The sequence below is a fragment of the Anguilla anguilla genome, chromosome 2 (genome assembly GCF_013347855.1).
Source record: "Anguilla anguilla isolate fAngAng1 chromosome 2, fAngAng1.pri, whole genome shotgun sequence".
NCBI classification, from domain to species: domain Eukaryota; kingdom Metazoa; phylum Chordata; class Actinopteri; order Anguilliformes; family Anguillidae; genus Anguilla; species Anguilla anguilla.
Window position 1 is genome coordinate 7,387,137 of NC_049202.1, and position 21,103 is coordinate 7,408,239.

Below are 21,103 nucleotides of genomic sequence, written 5' to 3' on the forward strand. Positions count from 1 at the left end.
TCACTCTCTCTCTAACGCTCTCTCTCACACACGCACACATACTCACTCTCTCTCTAATGCGCTCTCTCTCTCACACACACACACACACACATACTCACTCTCTCTCTAACTCTCTCTCTCACACACACACACACACACACACACACACACACACGTGTTACCCCCCCCCCCACATTCACCTGTTGATCTTCATTTTCTCTGCATGCTGTTCTATTTCTCCAGCCTGTCGTTATTCTGTCCCCCTCTCGCTCATCTCTCCATCTTGCCCCTCTTCCTCTCTCCTCCCCCCGCACTGTTATTTCATGTGACCTCAGTGCCGCCCTCTGCTGGCACAGTCGTCATTCCCCCTTCATCCCTCACCCTCCTCTCCCTCCTCTTCCACCCCAGCAGCTCGCCGGGAACCGGTGAGTGTGCTGACCTCATCGGCCTGCGTGCCGTGACCTCTGACCCACCTGTCCCCCCAGGGCTAATGGGATTTGTAGTGTTCAGGCCCACTGTGTTACACGCCACACTTTCGTGTGGCAGTTATTCAAGCCACTGCTGAAAGCTGTCAGTGGAGTTTAAGGTTTACACTCAAGGTCAAGTTTAACTTTAAGTACACATCTTAAGTTTAAGTGCGTGCCTCTGATGTGCCTGGGCGTGGGGATACTGCAGGATCGGGACTGACTGCAGAGACCCCAAACCCTATTCCTCCAGATCGGTAGAGTCTGTCGCTCTTTGGGTCCGTTTCAGCACTTAAACGCTTAATTCTTACAGTTCTTGATGGACTAAAGAGTGTCACACCTTGATCCCAAGGGCCAGATCATCATCATCATCATCATCATCAGAGACAGAGAGAGAGTGAGAACTGAGTGGATTAAAATGGCGGTTTGTTTGCGAGGAATGCTGAGGATAATCCCATCCCTTCGGTGCGGCTCAGCCACGCGTGTAGCCCGCGACCTTTACCCCCGTAGCCATTTCCGGCCCCTTCTACGGCCAGATTTACTCACGTTTCTAGCGTGTGAAAAAGATCCAGTTAGTTCCAGCAAAACAGACAGTGGTGACCTGCGCAAGATCCTTTTCCTTGTGCTAAAATGTATAGAAAACCTGACCTACACGTGCGATAGAAGTACACACACACACACACACACACACAAAAGAAATGCACGTAAACACATGCACGTACACTCTATAGAAACGGGGGGGGGGGGGGCGATAAATTGATTAATTGTGCACCTGACCTTCCCTTGACGCTACACGGCCTTATACACTGAAAGGCCAGCAGAGAGCACCAGGGGAAGAGTTCACTCCGTGAAGAGTTCTTTTCCAGTCGTTTTGCGTGAGACGGCGAGTCATCGACTGAAATCCATTCGATGCCCGGTCAGGCACGGATGCAAAGAAAGAGAAAGAGATTCGGGGAGGGGGGGCACATTTAAAGAGAGAGTGCGGGGGGGGGGGAAGGATAGGACGGGACGGGGGGGCTCACTGTGGGTAATAAGGAGATTTATCAAGCAATCAGCTCCAGCTTGTTTTTTTTTGGTCATGTGGCCGGTGTGATCCAGATGAGTCCGCCTCTCAAACTCCTGATGCGGTTACTGTAAGTGGCAGCTGAGCCACAGCTAAGAAGTTTCACGTGTGAGAAAAACAAAAAGCCAGATTAAAAATGGGGGCACCCAAAACAAACAAAAAAAAGCCCTCCCCCCCCTTAACTTAGTCACTCAGATCTGCTTGACTCAGACTAGAAGAGACTCTGGCAGGCTGGAATGTTTGACACTAGTTTGACCTCCTCTCTATTGCGGGGTCAGAGGTCAACACATCCAATCAGAGGAGAGACTGGCTTACCGTTGATTGGCAGACAGTAGCTACCACAGTGACTCAACTACTCGGCTTTGGACGAACTGCAGATATTTCGACAACGCGGCCACAATTTCAATCCGAATCCAATACGTGGGTGGTTCTCCTCTCATTCCAGGGGCAAAGAGGCCCGATTCAGCAAGCAAGCCATCGAACAAGGCATCAAAAATCCACTTAACACCCCCCCCCCCAAAAAAGGGAGTCAAGTAAACATAGCAACCGTGTAAACAAGAGAAACTGTTTATCACAATAAAGGGGCGGGAGAGATCACTTGGCCCTGAGTGAACAGAGAAGACCTGTGTTCACTTTAGATAAAGAAAGCTCTCTCACTGCCGGCTAGAAGAACCCAAGGCTTTCAGGACCAGCATATTTTTTTTATTTGCTGGACCAAATAGCTGGGATCACCCGCCTCAGAATTTTTATTTCTTTGTTTATTTTTTTAGTAAGATGTTGAAACTGCAGAGCCAGTTGCCTCCAAGGCACCCTTCTTGTTTTTTTCCTTTTCTTTTGCACACAAAAAGTTGACATTTTTGGGAAGGGGTGGGCAGAGATACAGGCGTGCACTAGGCCTGTATCTGTACTTTGGGATCAGAGGTACCCTCATCACAAAGTGCAGTATGGCCCCATAATTAACACTAGGACAACATGAGCCACTCTTCAAGCCGACTCAACCAACGACCTGTAACACAATCCTGGCTGTAAGCGGCTAGAATAAATCACCAGACCCTCAAACTCTAACTTCCTTTCCCACGAGCGGCAGCGGCAGAGAGTGTCTGGCGTGCCGTGGCTACGTAACCGATGACAGCTAAGGGCACAGTGGTTTAGCCACTCCTGATCAAGGTCGCTGAAGCTTTCGTGCGCCGTTAGCAGACCTTAGCGGGTTTCACAGCAGCAGCACGCAGAGAAACCGCTACGATTAGCACGTTAGCGTGCGCTGGGCACACGAGGTGCGTGCGGGGGGGGCCCTTACTCCTGGATGAGCCCGTGCGCCGGGCAGGATTACACCGCCTATAACCCGCCCTAATCTCCTTAGCGACCCGGCGACGGACATTCCTAGACGACAGCCCCAGAGGTCGCGGGCACTCTTTCCAAGCACTAATTCCGCGAACGCCTTTCGCCGTTATTTCGACGAGCGTGCGCCGTCTGACAGGGGAACTGCCCGCCCGTCTGGAGTTCGCGGGGACCTCACGAAGCCGCTCGTCTCGCCTCGAGGGCGCCGTCCGGTCCAGCGCCTCGTCACCGCGGCGACGCGAAAGCCGCCGTTGCCGTAGCGATCGGCGGCGATGTCACACCGCCGACAGAGCTTATCGCGCCCTGTCAGCGGGAGTGAAGAGGAGGACCGTGGCGGGCAGACGTTCGGTGCGTGTGTGTGTGTGTGTGTGTGTGTGTGTGTGTGTGTGTGTGTGCGCGTGTGAATACTGCATGGAAACAATAAATATCCATTTATAAATAATTTGCATATCACATTAGCTAGCTGTATACTTATACTCTTCTGGATATTTCTAAATAATTTATATTTACACTTTTAAATATCAAAGAAGGTAAACATATTCACCGAGTTAATGTCATCATCCTTATAAGAATAGTGAAATTAGTCATCAGTAGCAAAGTAATACTTGCATATTGCAATAAGTAGCCATACTTCAGTTTTACAGTGTTGTGAATGTTGACCAGCGGGGAGTGCTGTCCACAGTCAGCGCTGTAGGACGGGTGCATGTTTATTTTCGGACAGGGTACTCAAAACCCCGTCCCCATCTGCATAACTGAGCCCTTTGGCAGGAGAACGCAATCAGAAGAGCGTGATAACCAATCTCCTCACGATCAGGCACAGGACGAGCCTGGGCACAGTCATTCATTTTCTTTGTCGTTGTAGTTGTTTTTGTTTTTCTGCTGCCAAACCCAGTTTTTGGGCGGGCGGCTAATGGACGTCGTGAGGAGGCTCTGGCGTCCCGAGATTACCGTGGAAACAGAATCGTGCCGCCATCTCTCCAGTCTTTTTTACGGCGTACCACATGACTGCTGGGTTTTATTTTCATAATGCCCCATGACCACAGTGTGATCGTGGGGCACTGTCAGTCCCATGAGTACAGCCTAGCCTTTAGGGGATTCACCACCACCACCACCACCCCCGCCCCCCCCTTTGACCACAAAAAAAAAAGCTGTCAGAACATTCTGCCCCACAGGAATGACCGAATGACCCAGTGTGACCCCTGTCCGTTTCTGGCTCACGACCCTCAGAAAAGCAGGGTCACAGTGAGTCACCCCACTGCACCCCACCCCACCCCACCGCCATGTCATACAAAATGTATCTCAAAAAGAGGCCAGCGTCCAAATATGGGCACCATCTGTAAAACGGCAGAAACGCTAACCTCCTTCAGCCCCACAACTGGCAGGGTCACAAGATCACGAGAGGAATATAACCCCCCCCCCCCCACCCTCCTGAGTTCCCGTTGCCAGGGCGACGACTGGACCCCCCCCCGCTCTTGCCGCCGCTGGGTCGCGGGAGGAAAAGTTTGCGCCGCCGGTGAGAGAGAGGTCAGCGGTAAAACCCGAGCCGCCGGAGACCAGAGCTGGATGAATTATTCACACGGAAATCAATCGCAGGCCAGGCCAGAGAGCGAGGGGACGGAGGGGAGCGGGGGACGGAGGGGAGCGAGGGGACGGAGGGGAGCGGGGAGGAGAGGGGAGGAGAGAGGAGAGGGGAGGAGAGGAGAGGGGACGGAGGGGAGCGAGGGGACGGAGGGGAGCGAGGGACGGAGGGGAGCGGGGAGGAGAGGGGAGGACAGGAGAGAAGGTAGGTGGAGGGAAGGCTGGAGATCCACGAAGAGAACGTAACACAGGCCAACAGGACGGAGGCGGAAGAGTATCTTGCCTTGACCCCCCCAAACCACGCACACCCTGCGTACACCTCCACGTGATCATTTTAATAAGAGGAACTTCTCTTTGCGCAACAGACTGTATGATTTTCATACTGCAGGATCTCGTGCTTTCATAGAAGGCCACATGATGCCAAACATCCCTGATAAAAATCACCAGCACAGTTTCATCCTGATCCGGGTCTAACCGATCCGGGTGAAATGGGGGCAGCCATGACAACCCACGTTACGCCCCCCCGGAACCCTGCGGGGAGGCCCGTCGTCACCTGGCAACAGGCGTGGGGGGGGGGGGGGAGCCACAAAGCCACGCGCTTCCTTCCTCTCAACCCCCGTCTTCCGGGTCAGTAATGAAAGATGGATTCCTGGAGCCAGGCAGAGATCCCGTCCCGCCGGCCAATCACAAATGAAACAATAATACGCACCACACCAGAGATGAGAATTTCCCCCGATTCTTTCCAGTCAGTCAGGAAGTGGGCCAGTGATTTTTTTTAGATACTGGTTTGTCAGACCTGAAGTGCGTCAGCTAGAGGCAGAGGGCTGGGGGTCCGTGAGCTTGTGTGCGGCTTAACAACGGACAACAGGAGAGAACGCGCCACAAAAAAAAATAACAACGATAAACCAAAGTAACAGCCACCACCAGGTGACATTCAGTGGTATTTGCGGGTGTAAAAATCTATATTTAGTGCTTAACAATAAATAAATAAATAATCACACTCGTTGCCTGAGCTAACCCCGCTCTTTAACAGAAATGTGCCACTTTTTTTTTTACTTTCCCCGACATGGCCTTTGTTTAAACTCTTCTCCCACCGCAGCTTGGCGGATGCTCATACGGTACACACCGCCCCTGCCCCATTAACCTACCCTACAGAGCTCTGCTGTAGCTGGTCTGAGAGACCAGACAGGGGTTTGCTGTAGCTATCACTCCATAGACTGGTGTCTCTCTATCACTCCATAGACTGGTGTCTCTCTCTCTCTCCATACTCTTCAGCCTCTCTATCACTCCATAGACTGGTGTCTCTCTCTCTCTCTCCATACCCTTCAGCCTCTCTATCACTCCATAGACTGGTGTCTCTCTCTCTCCATACCCTTCAGCCTCTCTATCACTCCATAGACTGGAGTCTCTCTACCACTCTGTTCACTTGGCTGGATCAGTCTGACCCAAAAAAAGGTTCACTGTGCGCCATTCCCTGTCCACACATCTCCTTTACAGTAACCTGCCACCTTTTGATTCTTTTGCAAGCCGTCTGATTTCGATCTCTCCTTTATGCAAAGTATACTTTGGCAATAATTCCAAAGCCAAGTCCCTTTGTCTACTTCTGATAGCACATCTGGTGTTTGCTTCTCTAAATCACTGGTATGTCTGACTAATTTCTGTTTTCACGCAAGATTTTTTTTTCCGTTGGTGAAAGCGTGGAGCGGATTATGGCGAAGCCACATCCTGTCACTCGCCGGTCTCCGAACAGGAAGCCGTGGCGAGGGAGGCACCACTTCCTGTGCGAGAGCAGAGCCGGACTGCGGAGAGAGGAGCGGAGGCGGGGGGAGGCCCTGGATATCGCCCGGGTTCGAGATGGGCCGCCGAGCGGGGGGGGGGGTTGTTTGTTTCCACACGGGTTCTTCTGGTAGCCAACGGAAACCAACAAAGGGAAACAGAAAAATCGCAGCGGCCATTTCCGTCATCGATCACGTTATGCTAATTTCCATGGAAACATCTAAACTGCTCATGAACTTGCCTTTCGGCGACAACTGAACAGGAATGCAGGAATGTGAGGATTATGAGGAGACATTCCCAAATATGGCCTGACACAGGCCGTAGGTAACATTTCCAATAACAACAGCCGAGTCCTGTTTTTGACACAGCTCATTCAAAGGCACGAGAGGGGGGAACGCAAGGCAACAGCGCATTATAACTGATAGGGTACTGGTCTTATAACTATAGAGGTTGCAGGTTCAATTCCCATGTGGGGGCACTTCCACTGTACCCTTATGTAAGGTACTGAAATTGAACTGCTTCAGTAAATATCCAGTTGTATAAAAGGACTTTGCACAAAAAAAACTAATATTTATATATATATACTCATACACACCTGCAGCACCCTCACATACTGCGTCTCCCTGCTCGTTTCCTGTAAGGACGCGGTTCACAGCGACGCAGACGGGAAAATCCTGTTCCTGAGTCCACACCGGACAGCTCGCACGCATGCAAATGTCCGAAGGGAAGCCCCTTCGTCAACACGGGGGGGATTCCTCTCCTCTAATCTGGTGTCCGCTGTCGCTTACACACCCCCCCTCCCCTCCCCTCACGCCCCCCAAAACCCCAGACCAGTAACTGATGCAATGACAGGATGTGCTGCTGGGCTCGTCCTGTGCCAGCGAAACGCAGTGCTTTAGCAATCAGACACTCCACAGACTACAGTGAGGGAGAGAGAGAGAGCATGTGTATGAGAAAGACAGCAACACAGAAAGAGCGCGAGAGAGACAGAGAGAAAGAAAGACCACCCACCCCATATAAACTGTACGTATCTATTTATTTAACTGCAATAACAGCAAACGTTTATATGCTGTTGTCGCTGTTATTGTTATATATTCCATTTATCACTGTTATTTTATTAATATAATTCTTTTTTTTTTACGTATTATTTATATGTATGCTTTGGCAAAAATTACATTTGTATTTCATGCCAATAAAGCAACTTCAACTGAAATTGAGAGAAAGTCAGAGATAAAGAGAGACGCCAAGAGAGATGGAGACAGACAGACAGAGATAGAGAGAAAGAAACAGAAAGAGAGACAGAGATAAAGAAAGAGAGATGCCAAGAGAGATGGAAAGAGGGAGACAGAGAGAGAGAGAGAGCGACAGAGAGAGAGTAATCTTCCATCTTCAGTGAGTCAGCCCCTGTCCCTGCCACGCTCAGACTGCTACGACTTGCCGGCAAGCAGACGCACTCGCTCAGCGCTCGCTCGTTAAGAGGTGCGCGGGATTCCAGCGCGACCTCTGACCCCTGGGCGGATTAATTAAGGGGTAAAGACTGGCGCAGCGGCGGATGTGCACAGACGGTCACGTGCGCGACTGACGCCCACCCTGGGAGAGCAGGTTCCTCGGGCCGGAAGCCTCAGCGTGGCACCAGCGCACAGCCAGAGGCTGACCAGAAGGGGGCGCTAGGCTAACGGACGGAGAGCAGGCCGCTGCTAGAAGGCCAGGGAGGTGCCAGGGAGGCCCTAGAAGGCCAGGGTGCCATATAAGCAGGGGGTGTCACGATGACGGGGGTAGCGGGACCCAATGCGAGATCTTTTCATGGGCCCCAAAATCCCTGGCGGCGCCTCTGCTTGGAGAGGGACCAAACGTCTCCTGGCAGTAGCCTCATTGTCCTCACATGCACACACATTAAACTACATATCCCAGCATGCCCCCTTTCACTGCTATCTACAGCAAAGGGTAATTGGAAGGAAAGGAATGAAAATACGAATATTAACAAAGTCTCCTGAGAGAGTGAGCCCTATGGTCCCAAGACCTTTAGCCTAACAGCGGCGATACAGAAACCAATTAAATCAGGGAAGTGGACTAGCAGGGGGTCAGGCCGTCCGGTTTTTACACAATTCGCCTGTTTTCACGGCATCCTGTGACAGTCCGACTGCGCAATACGAGCAAGCAGACATCAAAACAGCGGTCTCTCCCGCAGTCATATGGTTCTACCATGAGAATTAACGCTGTGGGGTAACGTGGGGTATTTTTAAATTCTGCATTGTGTCTTGTGATTGTTCTTTTGTTTTTTTTTGAGGCACAGAAACACCAAGACCAAATTAATTTATCTGAACGGAACAATAAATAGAACCGCATCAGCACATTTTACCCGCAAATAATCTCACTACCCTCACTAGTTCCCTCCTCTCTGGTTGAAGGTGTGTTCATTATTGAAATCAGCAGGTGAAGTGATTGGTTGGAAAGAAAACCTGCATACTCTCACCATGACACGTGATTGGGCATCACTGCACTCAAGATTTATACCTTTGCTCCTCTTTGTAAAGAGACTCAAAACTCCACCATTTTTATAGAGCTTACAAGAACACAGAAAACATGAATCATCACAGAGGAGAAGGCAGAGGGGTAGGAGAGTAATATAATCTCCTCCAGCGTTGGCGCCTTCGTAAAAGCGTCTCCGCCTCGCTGTGCCGCGGGTTTGGCGGTATGACTCTGACAGCGCGGCGTCCTGTGCTCTCGCCGCACGCGCGCGTGAGCGAGCGAGCAAGAGAGAGAGAGCCAGCCGTCACATGGGGAGGGGAGCATGAAAGAGCTCTTTGTGAGGAAGTGAAGGAGGAACTGAATTCCAGCAGGACGGAACGGAGTGCGCGAGGGGACAGGCCCTACTACAAATGGCGGCGACGACGCGTGACGATTGGTCGCCTTTCACATGAAGGAGACGGGTCCCCTCCAATCCAGACTCTGCTCTCTTATAACTGGGTGTGCCGGCTTGTCATTGATTGGCAGCTCGCACCGCTTGTGCTCCGCCTCCAGTCACACCAGAGTCTCTCTTCAGTTTCATATCCCCACCCCACCCATACCCCACCCTCCCCCCCACCTCTAAGAACGGGCAGAGGTGGGAACTGAAGGTGTGTGGGCGAAGTCTCACCCCGGGTGACCAGCTGCTCATTCATAAATATGACATGCTCTTTACCAAACATGAACTTTCAGGATGAATGAAAGCTCCTTGCGCTCAAAGTGCTGGCCAATGGGACACATATCTTAAGCACTCAAACTCCCAGACTCCTCTGCAGAGGACAACGATGAATGTCACACATTTTGAGCTGTCCAGTTTCTTACTTCACGCTGTATTAAATGTGTGATTCTGATGTAATAGAGTGCAACCATCCAAGCGCCTGCAAAGCTTATTCTTTTTCAAGGTGAATGGCCATTACAAGGAGGGGGAAAGGAGCCGTTTGCATTCTTATGATATGACCAAAGAGTAAGGAAGGGGGGGGAGAGTGAGAGTGAGAGAGAGAGAGAGAGAGAGAGAGAGAGTGTGAGTGAGGGAGGGGAAAAGGGTACAAAACTGAGAGATCCAGTTGTTTAGTAAAATAACCTCAGAAGCGCAGCGTTCTGATGTCATCAAAATGCGCCACGTGGCACTTCCTGGCCTGAGTCAACACAGGAAAGCCTGTCCAGTGGCGTTCAGGTCCGGCTCAGAGTCCCTGCGGCAGTATCTGTGTGAACCAACCGGCACTGAGCCAGCATCCTTAACCTCAAGAAGGAAAAGAAGGAACTCCAGATCTCCATTTTGTAAACCGACACTGCCGACGCGTCAGCACCAAGCTATCCACTGTTAAAGACCGTACTAAAGACCGCGTTCTTGTTTTTTCAGACGTGGATATTTTCGGTCGTGCCTGGCAGCAGGGCGCAGTATCGCCCAATGAGAACGCAGAGTGAAAACGAGTCAGGCGTGCAGGCGTTTCCCCCGACACCTTTCCGTCATCATCAGATCAAAGACGAAGGAGTGGTGCCCCTTGGGATGACAGAGCGCTGTATTAAACATAAAGAAGTATGACGTTTTTTTTAATACTTCTGCTATTTTTACCGAAGAGGAAAATAGATAAATCACTGACCCAAAGGGCTTATTTTTAGCCGTGGAACAAAATTAACCAGAAATTTATTTCCGCTTTCATGAAAAAAGATTGGGCGCTCTGCAAAACATTAAGCTTCCCTGGAAAGCAGGATAACTTTGGTGTCTGTTTGTGACACTGGTTTCCCAGAACCTAACCTGTTGTTGCAAACTTCAGGACATTGCTCTGGTCAGTGGTCGGTTAACCTGAATAGCTACTTTCAAATTGCTTCCCCAGCACCACATTGCCCAGATGATGCATTGACTGCCCATTTGTTTATTGACTCCTTCAGGAGTGAGATCACAAATACATGGTTACAATGTTCCTAGCTAAACATTCTCATACCGATGCACCAATCAAACCTGGTAATTCAAAGCGATGGAGCTCTAGAACACTGACTTGGAATTCTGGGAAGAAAAAAGAAAGACATTCTAAAAAAAAACCTAGGCCTACTCTCCAGCGAGCCAACGTGGCGATGCAGCGTCATCTTCAGGGAACTGTGGCCGCAGCCATGCTGTACGTCTGGTTCTCAGGTAGGGCACTGCCCCTTTTACTGTACATCAAGGAGGACGAATAGCTTCAGGAAACATCCCACTGTATGCAAGCTGCGCCCCGGATAACTGCCTCAGTTAATTGCCTGCAATGCGAATGTAAATATTAGCAAGGCACACACCTATTAGCTCTGGCAGACGCATCTCATTCGCATACGAGACAGCAAACCTGGTCAGACTCATCGCACCATAGGTTTTATGAGCAAAAGAGGCTAGAGTCCAGCTCGTCACATGGTGCACATACAGCTGGAGCCCAGTTTATTTTCAGTTTTCTATGTATATACACACATGCGCATTGAGCAGGCCAGTTTTCACTATCAAATTCAATGCACCTGAGAAGCTGTAAAACCCCACACAATCAAATCACCGTCCCTGTAATGCGCAGTTTAAAGCAGCAGCATCGCTGTCCTGGTACCGATACGTCCGCCCCTGCATACACCCAGGTGCAGAGATACTACCCCAGCCCTTACGAACAGCTCAGAGTTGTTACTGTAACTCAATGCAGGTGCAAGTCTGCACGCAGCTCCTCTTTCTTTCATCTGATCGTGGCGGTAAGGTGTCGGAGAGAGACGACCGCACGCCTGAGTCGTTCTTACTCTGCGTTCTCATTGGACGAGAACGACCCGCTATCGGGCACGACTGAAAATACCCACGTCTGAAAAACAAGAACGCAGTTTTTAACGCAGTCTCTACAGCAACGCTCTTCACAGTAGTTGTTAACGCAGTCTTTAACACAGTCTCTACAACACTGCTTACTGAAGTCGTTCACAGCTTTCACAGTTGTTCAGTAGATAAGCTAGTGTTGGCTAGATAAGTCTGAGCGGCAGTAGCTAGCGCGGCTCAGCTGGCTCGCGTGTGACAGGCGTGTGAGTGGCGGGGAGCCCGGCCCCTGAGAGTAAACATCCTCCTGCGAGCCGGCCAGGCGTGCGCACCTCAGGCCTCGAGGCTGGGGCGAGACAGGGCGAGAGAGGTAGAGAGTGAGAGAGAGAGAGAGAAAGAGAGTGAGAGAGAGGGAGGGAGAGAGAGAGAGGGAGGGAGAGAGCATGAGAGAGGGACGTAGAGAGTGAGAGAGAGTGAGAGAGAGAGAGGGAGGGAGAGCGGGAAGAAAGAGAGAGAAAGAGAGAGAGAAGGAGAGTGAGAGACAGAGAGAGAGAGAGAAAGAGAGAGTGAGAGAGAGAGAGAGGGAGAGAGAGAGAGAGGGGGGAGAGAGGGCGAGAGAGAGAGAGTGTGAGTGTGTGAGAGCAAGAGAGAGGGAAGAAAGAGAGAGAAAGAGAGAGAGTGAGAGAAGGAGAGTGAGAGACAGAGAAAGAAAGAGAGAGAGAGAGAAAGAGAGGGGGGGGACAGAGTGAGACAGAGCAAGAGATAGACAGACTGGTCAGACCTCTCCAGTCAGGCTTAGTCATTTGCGCCTGCTAACGGACGGTATCACAGCCGGGCCATGACCTCGTCTCACACTGACCCACATTCACAAAGCCTGCAACCCCACACAGACTGCAGCGGGGGGACAAAGCCGCCCTGCGTGCGACACACGGTCCGCGTGGTTTTCCTCCGCACTCACTTCAAAAAGGGAAGTGACTCTCGCTTGTTCGTTTTAATAAACCAACCAGCTCCTCAGTCCATTCCACTTCCACTGCTGTCACTTAGCGCAATAAAATAACCAGCAGCTAATTCGGCAGCAATCTAAATTAAAAGCTCGGTCTGAGATTCTAGTGAATAATTTACACGTCTGTTGGTCCGTCTGAGAGCTGTTTACTGCGTAGCGCAGCTCTACGCTGGACAGCAGCAGCAGTGGCAGCAGATCTTCATTAGGGCCTGATTAAATATGTATTTCAAACTCCAGGCCAGGACGGCTTAACCTAATTCACTTACGGGCTAAACACACCTTTATTTCTAAGGCCTGAATTGGCGGTTGAAAAAAGAAACCGAGGAGACCTGCAGCCGCAGCAGCTCTCCAGGACTGCCGTTTCACATCCCCGCTCGAGACACGGGCCACGATCGGGAAGAAGTCCTGAACGTCAGATCCCCGGAGAAAAACGTCTATTTGAGCTAATCACATTACAGCAAAATGGGTCACAAGACCACAAACATACGAGCTTACGAAGTAATATTTTTGTTCTACAAATTTGTAAAAAAAAAAACAAACTAAAAATTATTTTTTAAACAATCAGAAATTAGGCAGCTTTAACTGATGTTTATTGGGCAAAGTGTTTCATTATTTCATATATGGCCCAAATGTGACTCAAATGTGCTTACAGCCAAGTCGCGTCGGATTAATGCACATTTCATATCTGCTGCTCTCACTTCAACTTTCACTTATGAGAGGGTAAATGGTAAATGGACTGCATTTATATAGCGCTTTTATCCAAAGCGCTTTACAATTGATGCCTCTCATTCGCCAGAGCAGTTAGGGGTTAGGTGTCTTGCTCAAGGACACTTCGACACGCCCAGGGCGGGGTTTGAACCGGCAACCCTCCGACTGCCAGACAATCGGTCTTACCTCCTGAGCTATGTTGCCCCGGGGGGGGCTGCGCACAGCTTTCTGCCTGGAAGATGACACAGACATGGGCCAGCGTGTCGCCAATCGACGGCTCGTCTCACGCGGATTGCGTGTTAACCTTTCACTAGCCTAGCGCGAGGCTAAAAGGAACCCAAAAACCACAAGACCGGAAAACCCCACAGTACAGTCCAGCTCAACGTGCTGCTCGTACTCACAGTACTGCGAGGTACAGAGCAGCAATACGATTCTTAAAATCTTTTTTTGTTCACAGTTAATAAGTTCCATTGCTGCAATTCACTCCAGTAAAAAAAGCATTGGTGAAGACACAAAGAAACAGCAGAATGTCACTCACTACATGCACATCCTGCTGCTTCTGAGTTATTTTGGAAAGGATTTGGGGTTAAATCTTCAACCTTCAAAAGACTGCAAACGGCGCAGATAAAGTTTTGAGCCTGGCCACGTAAAACCCGCTGCTGCACAGGAAAGCCAGCAGGCCGAGGGAACTTCTGTTCTGGCAGCGGGAAAGGTCCGCTCCTTACAGGAGCCGGCGCCGCTCGGAAGGCTCCGGAACGCAGCCAATCAGATAAGCCGCCGTCCGCGAGAGCACGCTAGCTAGCGCAGGGGGCAGCTAAGGGCAAAGCTGAGAGAGCAGAGTACTGCCTCCCCGCCCCTCGGGGGAAATGGGTTATACCACAGACCCCGCCCCACCCCCCACCCCCTCCCCCTAGGGTAAATGGGATATACCATGGCACACATAAAGAAAGAGGAAGATTAACTCACATGTGGGAGGGCGAGCGAGAGAGTGAGAGTCATAGTAACACTGCATACAGCAGATCTGGCTAATTATTGAAAAACACTTTTATAAAACAGCTATAAACTTCCTGCAGATTATTTACCAACAGCTGCGATAGAATTTACACACTTTCACCGATATTACAAAACAAATTATTCTGCTTGTAACACGGTCCTGGAAATCCTGCAGGGGATCTGCAGGGATATCTTCAAATTTTACTGGCATTGAAGGGGTTTAGAAACATCTAAAGGGCAAGTCTGTCCCAAGCCGAGGTTAGAGTGTGCGCCCGTTTGTGTTCTTCTGGTTCCTCTCTCACTTCTGCTTTTGCACGAAAAATAATGACAGCGAGAGAGCTGCCGAAGGAGGACATGCAGCCACGCAGGCAAGAACGCAATTCAATATTTACACTTGCAGTCACTTAGCAGACGCGGTCAACCCTTTAAGGTACAAGATCACAAATACGTGACCAGAGCGTTCTTAACTGAACATTCTAACGCTGATGTCACAATCACTACTGGCAATCGAAAGCAAGAGTTCTAGAACACTGACCTAAAACTTCCAAAAAAAAAAAACATTCCAAAACTTACTCTTCAAAGGGTCAAGTCAAATCAATTTCACGGGGTAAGAAAACACCACAAGAGCAAGCGATGAGTACAGTCACGATCAGTTCCACTCTTAGTGCAGGATGCTCAGTCTCCACATAGTGGAGCCTATGATTGGCATGGATGGGGCATGGCCCGTGGGTTCCCAGGGATGTCAGTGCCACTTAAAATACTATTTTGGAGAGGGGGGGTGGGGAGGGGGGCGGGTTCTGTTTATGCTTTCTATTTTTTCCTCTGTGCCCCACCCATTCGTCCCCAGAAGCTGCAGATGTGGAAAGAAGGTAGAAAATCTCAGTCTGGGAGAAAACTGTATTTGTAGGGATAGAAAAGATGACTAACATTATATTTATCTGGTTTTTCCTAGCAATCTTGTCCAGATCCACTACTGTGCTCTTACCCATGCTCCACTTGACCCTCTATACCAGTGGTTCCCAACCCTGTTCCTGGAGATCTACTGTCCTGTGGGTTTATATTTCAAGCTTAATTTTGGACACCTGATTCTACCAATTAGCAGCACAACAAGATCTCTAGCTGATGAATGAGGTGTGCTTTGTCAGGGTCAAAGTGAAAATCAACAGGATGATAGATCTCCAAGAACAAGGAGGGGGACCACTGCTCTATACTGGCCCAGAAGACCAATAAAGAAGAGGATTACATCAGAGGTTCTCGACCCTGATGCTGGTGAGATGCAGGGTCTCCTAGTTTTCCTTGTAACTCTGGATTTACTTGATCAATTAAAGAAGCTTATCTTACACTTATCTCTCCTAACCTGCTTTCTTGGGCCTGAACCAGTTTTCAGTATTGAGATGAAACCTAAAACTACAACCCCCCCATAATGACCAGGGTTCATCAAAGTCATACAAAAAAAAAACAAAAAAAAAAAACACCAGCACTCCAAGAATCACACAACAGACTGTTGTTAAATTAATCCTACCTCTTCACAATTACCTTCCCCCCCCCCCCTTCAGGGAAAAAAATGCTGATGCTATCATCATTGCGCTGAAACTCGCCAACAAAATTAGCAGTGCCCTTAAGTACCAAAGTAGTGGAGAGGGTATTCCCGTGATTAATAGAAACCTTGCAGTGACAGGTCGCGAGTTCATCATTTTCCGGCGCGTGAGAGCGCTATTTCCAGACGAAATCTATCAGAATCTTCTTCCCCGCGCCCAGAATTCGTCTTCGTTCCCATAATCCCCGCAGGCGAATCCGGGATCTCCTTGCACAAACAGACTTTGGCTTTAACGCATGACGCTTTACACCCTGAACAAGGAGTTATTTATGTGAGCTTTTTTTGGCTGTCAACAGAAGAGGAAAAAAAAACATATTCCTCTAAACATTTAAAGGTTTAATTGAATGTGAGACACGCTTTGACTTGCACCACTATTGCGAACCCCCCACTGTTCGCGATTCGCTACCTGTCACCGAGCCAGGCCGGTTTGTCACACGACTGTGGAGCGCGTGCTTTCTTATGAGTCATGTCGGGCACTGGCTTACAGCCCTACACTAGTAGAATTTAAAATAAAATAAAATACAAAAAATTAAATTCCATCACCGTACTTGGCAGAACATCGATAAAATACATGCTTGCAGCTCTCTGCTAACCCCTCGCCGGTCTTCTGCAATGTGATATGCACCTGCAATGCCCAAGTAATGCGAAGTCTATATACCAAGGCACGATAAGCACGAACGCCCCTCTTCAATTTCGCCTGCAATTAATGTAGCCTAATTTAAGACTATTTTATAATACCCGCAGTCTACAGGTAGTTGCGGGGGTGCGTGGTAAGTTGTGTTAGTAGCATAAACAGATATTATGCAAAAAAAAAAAAAAAAACATACACCCATTGCATTCTGAAGTATACCTGGCTTCGGCCAGAAACTTTTCACGTACATACCCTTGCCACGCAAACACGACGGCTGGGGCACCTACCTTTGGATCGGCTCCACGTGCCCTGGATTCGACGTACTTCTCCCACGCGTGGGACAGATTAGCCAGGTGGCGGCTGGCCATTTTGGGATAAACTCCAGTCACCAGAAAGAAATCGGTGGAGTATATCGCTCTTCATCAAAGGTAGTGTAGTGGTTGGCCGCGGGGAACAGTTTTTGCTTAAGGGTGACGTTAAGTATTCTCGGTGTCTTGTCCTTACGAAAACATCCCCGACAGGCTCCGATCTCGCCAGCTGGTTCAATAAGAGAAAAATCAATTTAGTCTAATGTTAAAATATACACGGCGATAATTTAGCCAGGAGAGCTATAGGGCCAACCAGGCTGCCACAGGCAAACGATCGATTATTCTAGCTAATCTGGCCAGAATAATCTATAGAGGTACTGTAGCCTGTTGGTTTATATAATGATGATATTTACTGCAGCGAGCAAATTTATTCTGCTGATGTGATTAGCCACTGTGCAGTTGCAATACCGAAGATTAAAAATGCCGGACATCGCAAACGCTCAGCGACTTGGAGGAGCTTCATTTAGTGCCGCCATACATCACATCGACCCGCAGCACAACCAATATTTTATTTAACTAAAAAGACGAGAAACGTCATTTAATGTTATCTTGTTTAACGTAGTTATAATGGGGGAAACCAACCAACATTTTGCTCGGCAGCTCTGCTTCCATTTACTGCAGTTGCACGCTAGCGACGAGTAGCTGACATGCCAAGCAAGCTAGCTTGTTAAGAGCTAGCAAGCGAACTACTAAACCTACCTAATTTTAAACAAACCAGCTGATAAGACAACTTCGGGGATACAGTATAAACCATATCGGATATATGCATATTAGCAAACCGTTTCAGTCAAATCTGAAATAACGTTATAAATGTCTTTAGCTAATTAGCTAGCTGGTTCCTTACTTTACGCAATTACGCACCGTATAGACTAGCTAAAAGAGTTGCTGGCTGGCTAACCATCGTTAAAGCTAACGTTAATTGCCGTTGCTAACTTAACCTTAACAACGGTGTCTACCAAGACGAGTGAGATGAGGCTAACGACAGCTAACATCAGTTATCTTAATGACCGACCTCTTTGCGCAGCACTACAGCGTTATCACCCATACGTAGATAGGCAACGCCAGCAAGAGTTTGCCACGAAACTACTGCCGGAGGTGGGATTACAAAATGTAAGAAGCGGTGCAATGCTATGCTTGAATCGTTTCAATATATAGCCATATAATAAATACTAAAAGTAACATACCTAGCGAAGTACACAGACAGTCCAAGTAGTCAGCTTGCTAGCTCGCAAACGTTAGCTGTTAATGTTCCAATGAATTTCTGCGAGCAAACTAGACAGCCCAATACTATGAGATGTCAATGAAACTGTGCAAAGTTCTGCATTTTATCGAGTTCCACAATCTCATTCAATAAACTACATGTCATTCTGTTTCAGGTTTAGGCACAGCGAAGACAATGTCAGTATTCAATTAATTGCAACGTACCTGCGACTCTATTTGTATCCTGATACCAGGCGTTTAATCCGCCTTTGTGAATTTGACACAAAATACAGGATCACAGGAAATTCCGCCCACAAAGTACCATTTCTTGATTTCATTGGCTGAAAAAAGGCTAACCTCAAATCAATCAAACAATGATTTCGCCAGACACACAATACGTCAGCAGAGTCTCCGTCTGGGAGGAGCTTCCTTTGTAGCTTCAAACTCCGTTATTAAAAAGCAGGGCTGTCCTCCCCATTAAAGAATTCATGCAAAAATGTTCATACTCGGTTTTGAAAAGACGGACAAACAACTCTCGCGATCATCAGATATACAATAAAGTGCGAACTCACTCATGGGTGGTCTCTGTTTTGCCTGCTGAACGCCATGTGTACATCATTCGATTGCAGATTCATTGTTTTCAAATATTATTGCACTAATATTGTCCAATTTCAAAACTACTCGGGGGACCCTCCCTACAGTAACAGTTCACAAAATATTTAGCAATGTCTAAGCCATTAACAATGGAGATGTCATTTGGAAGTCTTAAGAAATCACTGCATAATTAAAAAATGTGCACCTGTGATAATGAAGCTGTATGCAAATTTTTAAAAACTTTTCCTCTATGTATGGCACACACGCTTATGAGGCCGAAATGATCATAATGAGATTGGTTCAACCCTGCAAAGATAAGAAAAAAAGGAAGTCCAAGGAAAGGAAATTATCATTACAATTATCACGCAGACAAACCATACATTAGAAAAAATGGAATATAACATGGGAAGAATTTTTCTTAAATATGAAAATGATCATGAAAATGAGAAGACTCATTACTGGTGTTATACTGGTGTTAATGGTGCCTGTTTAGGAAAAATAACCACAAATGAACACAACCACAACTTACAAAAGTTGTGAAACGGGAAGTGGATGTTTCTCTGGCAGGCTGCAGTGTGTGTGTGTGTGTGTGTGTGTGCTGGTGGGGGGCTTGAAACAGTCTTGCAGAAAACCGAAAGGACCCGAGGGACAAGGCGAAAATATTATCTGTCTGCTTGGCGAGATAACCTAGGATGCTTTTATCAAGAACAACTTATGAAACAAAGTGACTCAAATGCATCGCTATGAGTTGCAGAAGCAACAGTGACACATAACAGACTAACAACAGAATCAGATCAGAGATGGTGTAGAGTGCCACATCATTATAACACAAATGTGGGTTCCCCATATTTACCTTTACACAACCATCATAAGCACCTAACCACAAAAAAATTGTGTAAGATAAGATCTGGATAAGACTGCCTGCTAAATGCCTGTAATGCAACATGTACCAACGCAAGTCATACTTCCAGCAAACCAATTCATTTTCCATAATATTTTGCATTATTGTTTTTTTAAATTAATAAATTAATTTTTTTACATGTTTTTATTCAGATTTGAAGTGCTTATTTAACCCAGATTCAGTTGGAACAGGCTACCTGGCAGAACATTTCGGCAGTATAAGCGTTACTGGCTCATAATGTCCAGCATCATCAATTAGCTGCATCGGCAGTTGTATGAAGATAAACATGTGCACTTTTGTACCATCACCTCTCTGCTTTTGCATACACAAACACTATTACCCACAGAAAAACACTGATGATGGAGTAAGCTAATTGTGCAAGTGAACCGGTGTGTTTAGAGTGATTCAGCACAGTGAGGTCACGCTAACAGAACAAATCCTGAATTAATTGTGAAAGACGTCAGCAGGACAAGGGAGATGATGCGTCTGCCGTGCCGTAAGGTTAGTAAATATGTTTTTGCGACCAGAGGATTGTGCTATTCATCGCTCTTCGCTACGCGAAACGCCGCCGCACCCTTGAATAAAATACATCCTTTTATCTGGCTTCTTGTTTTAACCACCGGAGCAGCATAAACCGGTATTACGTAAGGTTTGCGGGTCCCGCCGGAGAACGATGCCTGCAGCCAAATAAATAATGTACTGTAATGCAATGCCTGTGGACGCCAAAAGTTCACGCCCACTGCCCAGGGCAGCCAATCAAATGCAGCCTCTCTACCCCTCTTTCTTTTACAGTGAGACATGTATTATTTATCAGTATGGGGCAAGCACAATAGCCTATTTATTACCATTTTGTTCACTTTCTGCCGTACATGGCATTGACAAAGCATTCAAATAACATTTTGTCTTTTTTTGTCTGTTATTGCTCGTAGTATTAATAAGCAGTGAATCTGAATAACGTTTTCGACACGAAGATGTAACTACTTTGTTCTTTCTTGAAGTCCAATCCAAAAAAAATTGAGATGAGTATATGGTTACCCGTTGTTGCAGATGTAGACAGTGACCTCTAGTGTTTAAACTATGTAAATACAGAGCGCTAATAGGTTTAAAATGAAACATAAGGGGGCGCTCTATCCCTATTAATCCTTCAACGGGATTACGGTTTCCCCATTTCATTGAAGTCGGCAAAACGGAACCAACGTTTCTCAGTTTTGGATTTCAGTTAATTTTTTTAGCGATTATAAGGAACAGTTAACAAAACAGCCAGTCAGTGAATTCGAAGAGGATAATAAAAATTGTCTTCGTACTGACTTTATTTATTTTGGATTTATGTATGCATATCTTCATACAGTACTATTAAGGTTGTAAATTATGTTTCAGCTTGTCATGCAACTGCTCAGTCACACAGACTTCATTATGATTTTTGGGAAATAAATATGTACAGTTTGATTTATATTATCTAATGTAGGGGGTCCTGAAACTCTCGGACAACAACTAGTGAATCTAGCCATATAAATGATGTCATTTGGAAAGACAAAATCTTGTTTCTGTAGTGCCCGTAGTAATAAATGGACAAAGCCACGTTGAAAATGTGAGCTGTATTATGTAAGAATTACAGCAAAGCTTGCAGGGCATTTCCTTTCAGCGTTTTTTAGACAT

At 47.6% G+C, this 21,103-nt stretch overlaps 1 protein-coding gene across 5 annotated transcripts in view; it reads right to left on the bottom strand.

Moving 5' to 3' along the window:
• The window catches only part of LOC118220324 (lysosomal-trafficking regulator-like), a 91,112-nt gene extending 72,859 nt beyond the window's left edge, over positions 1-18,253 (bottom strand). For 4 of the 5 annotated variants that reach the window (XM_035404167.1, XM_035404163.1, XM_035404164.1 and 1 more), the window contains exons 1-2: positions 18,178-18,253; positions 16,672-16,921 (exon numbers count right to left, since the gene is read on the bottom strand). In XM_035404167.1, the coding sequence (XP_035260058.1) occupies positions 16,672-16,752 (81 nt within the window). In that variant the 5' untranslated portion in view covers positions 16,753-16,921; positions 18,178-18,253. The other variant, XM_035404162.1, reaches the window with a different exon arrangement.
• Between the last annotated feature and the right edge of the window lie 2,850 nt (positions 18,254-21,103).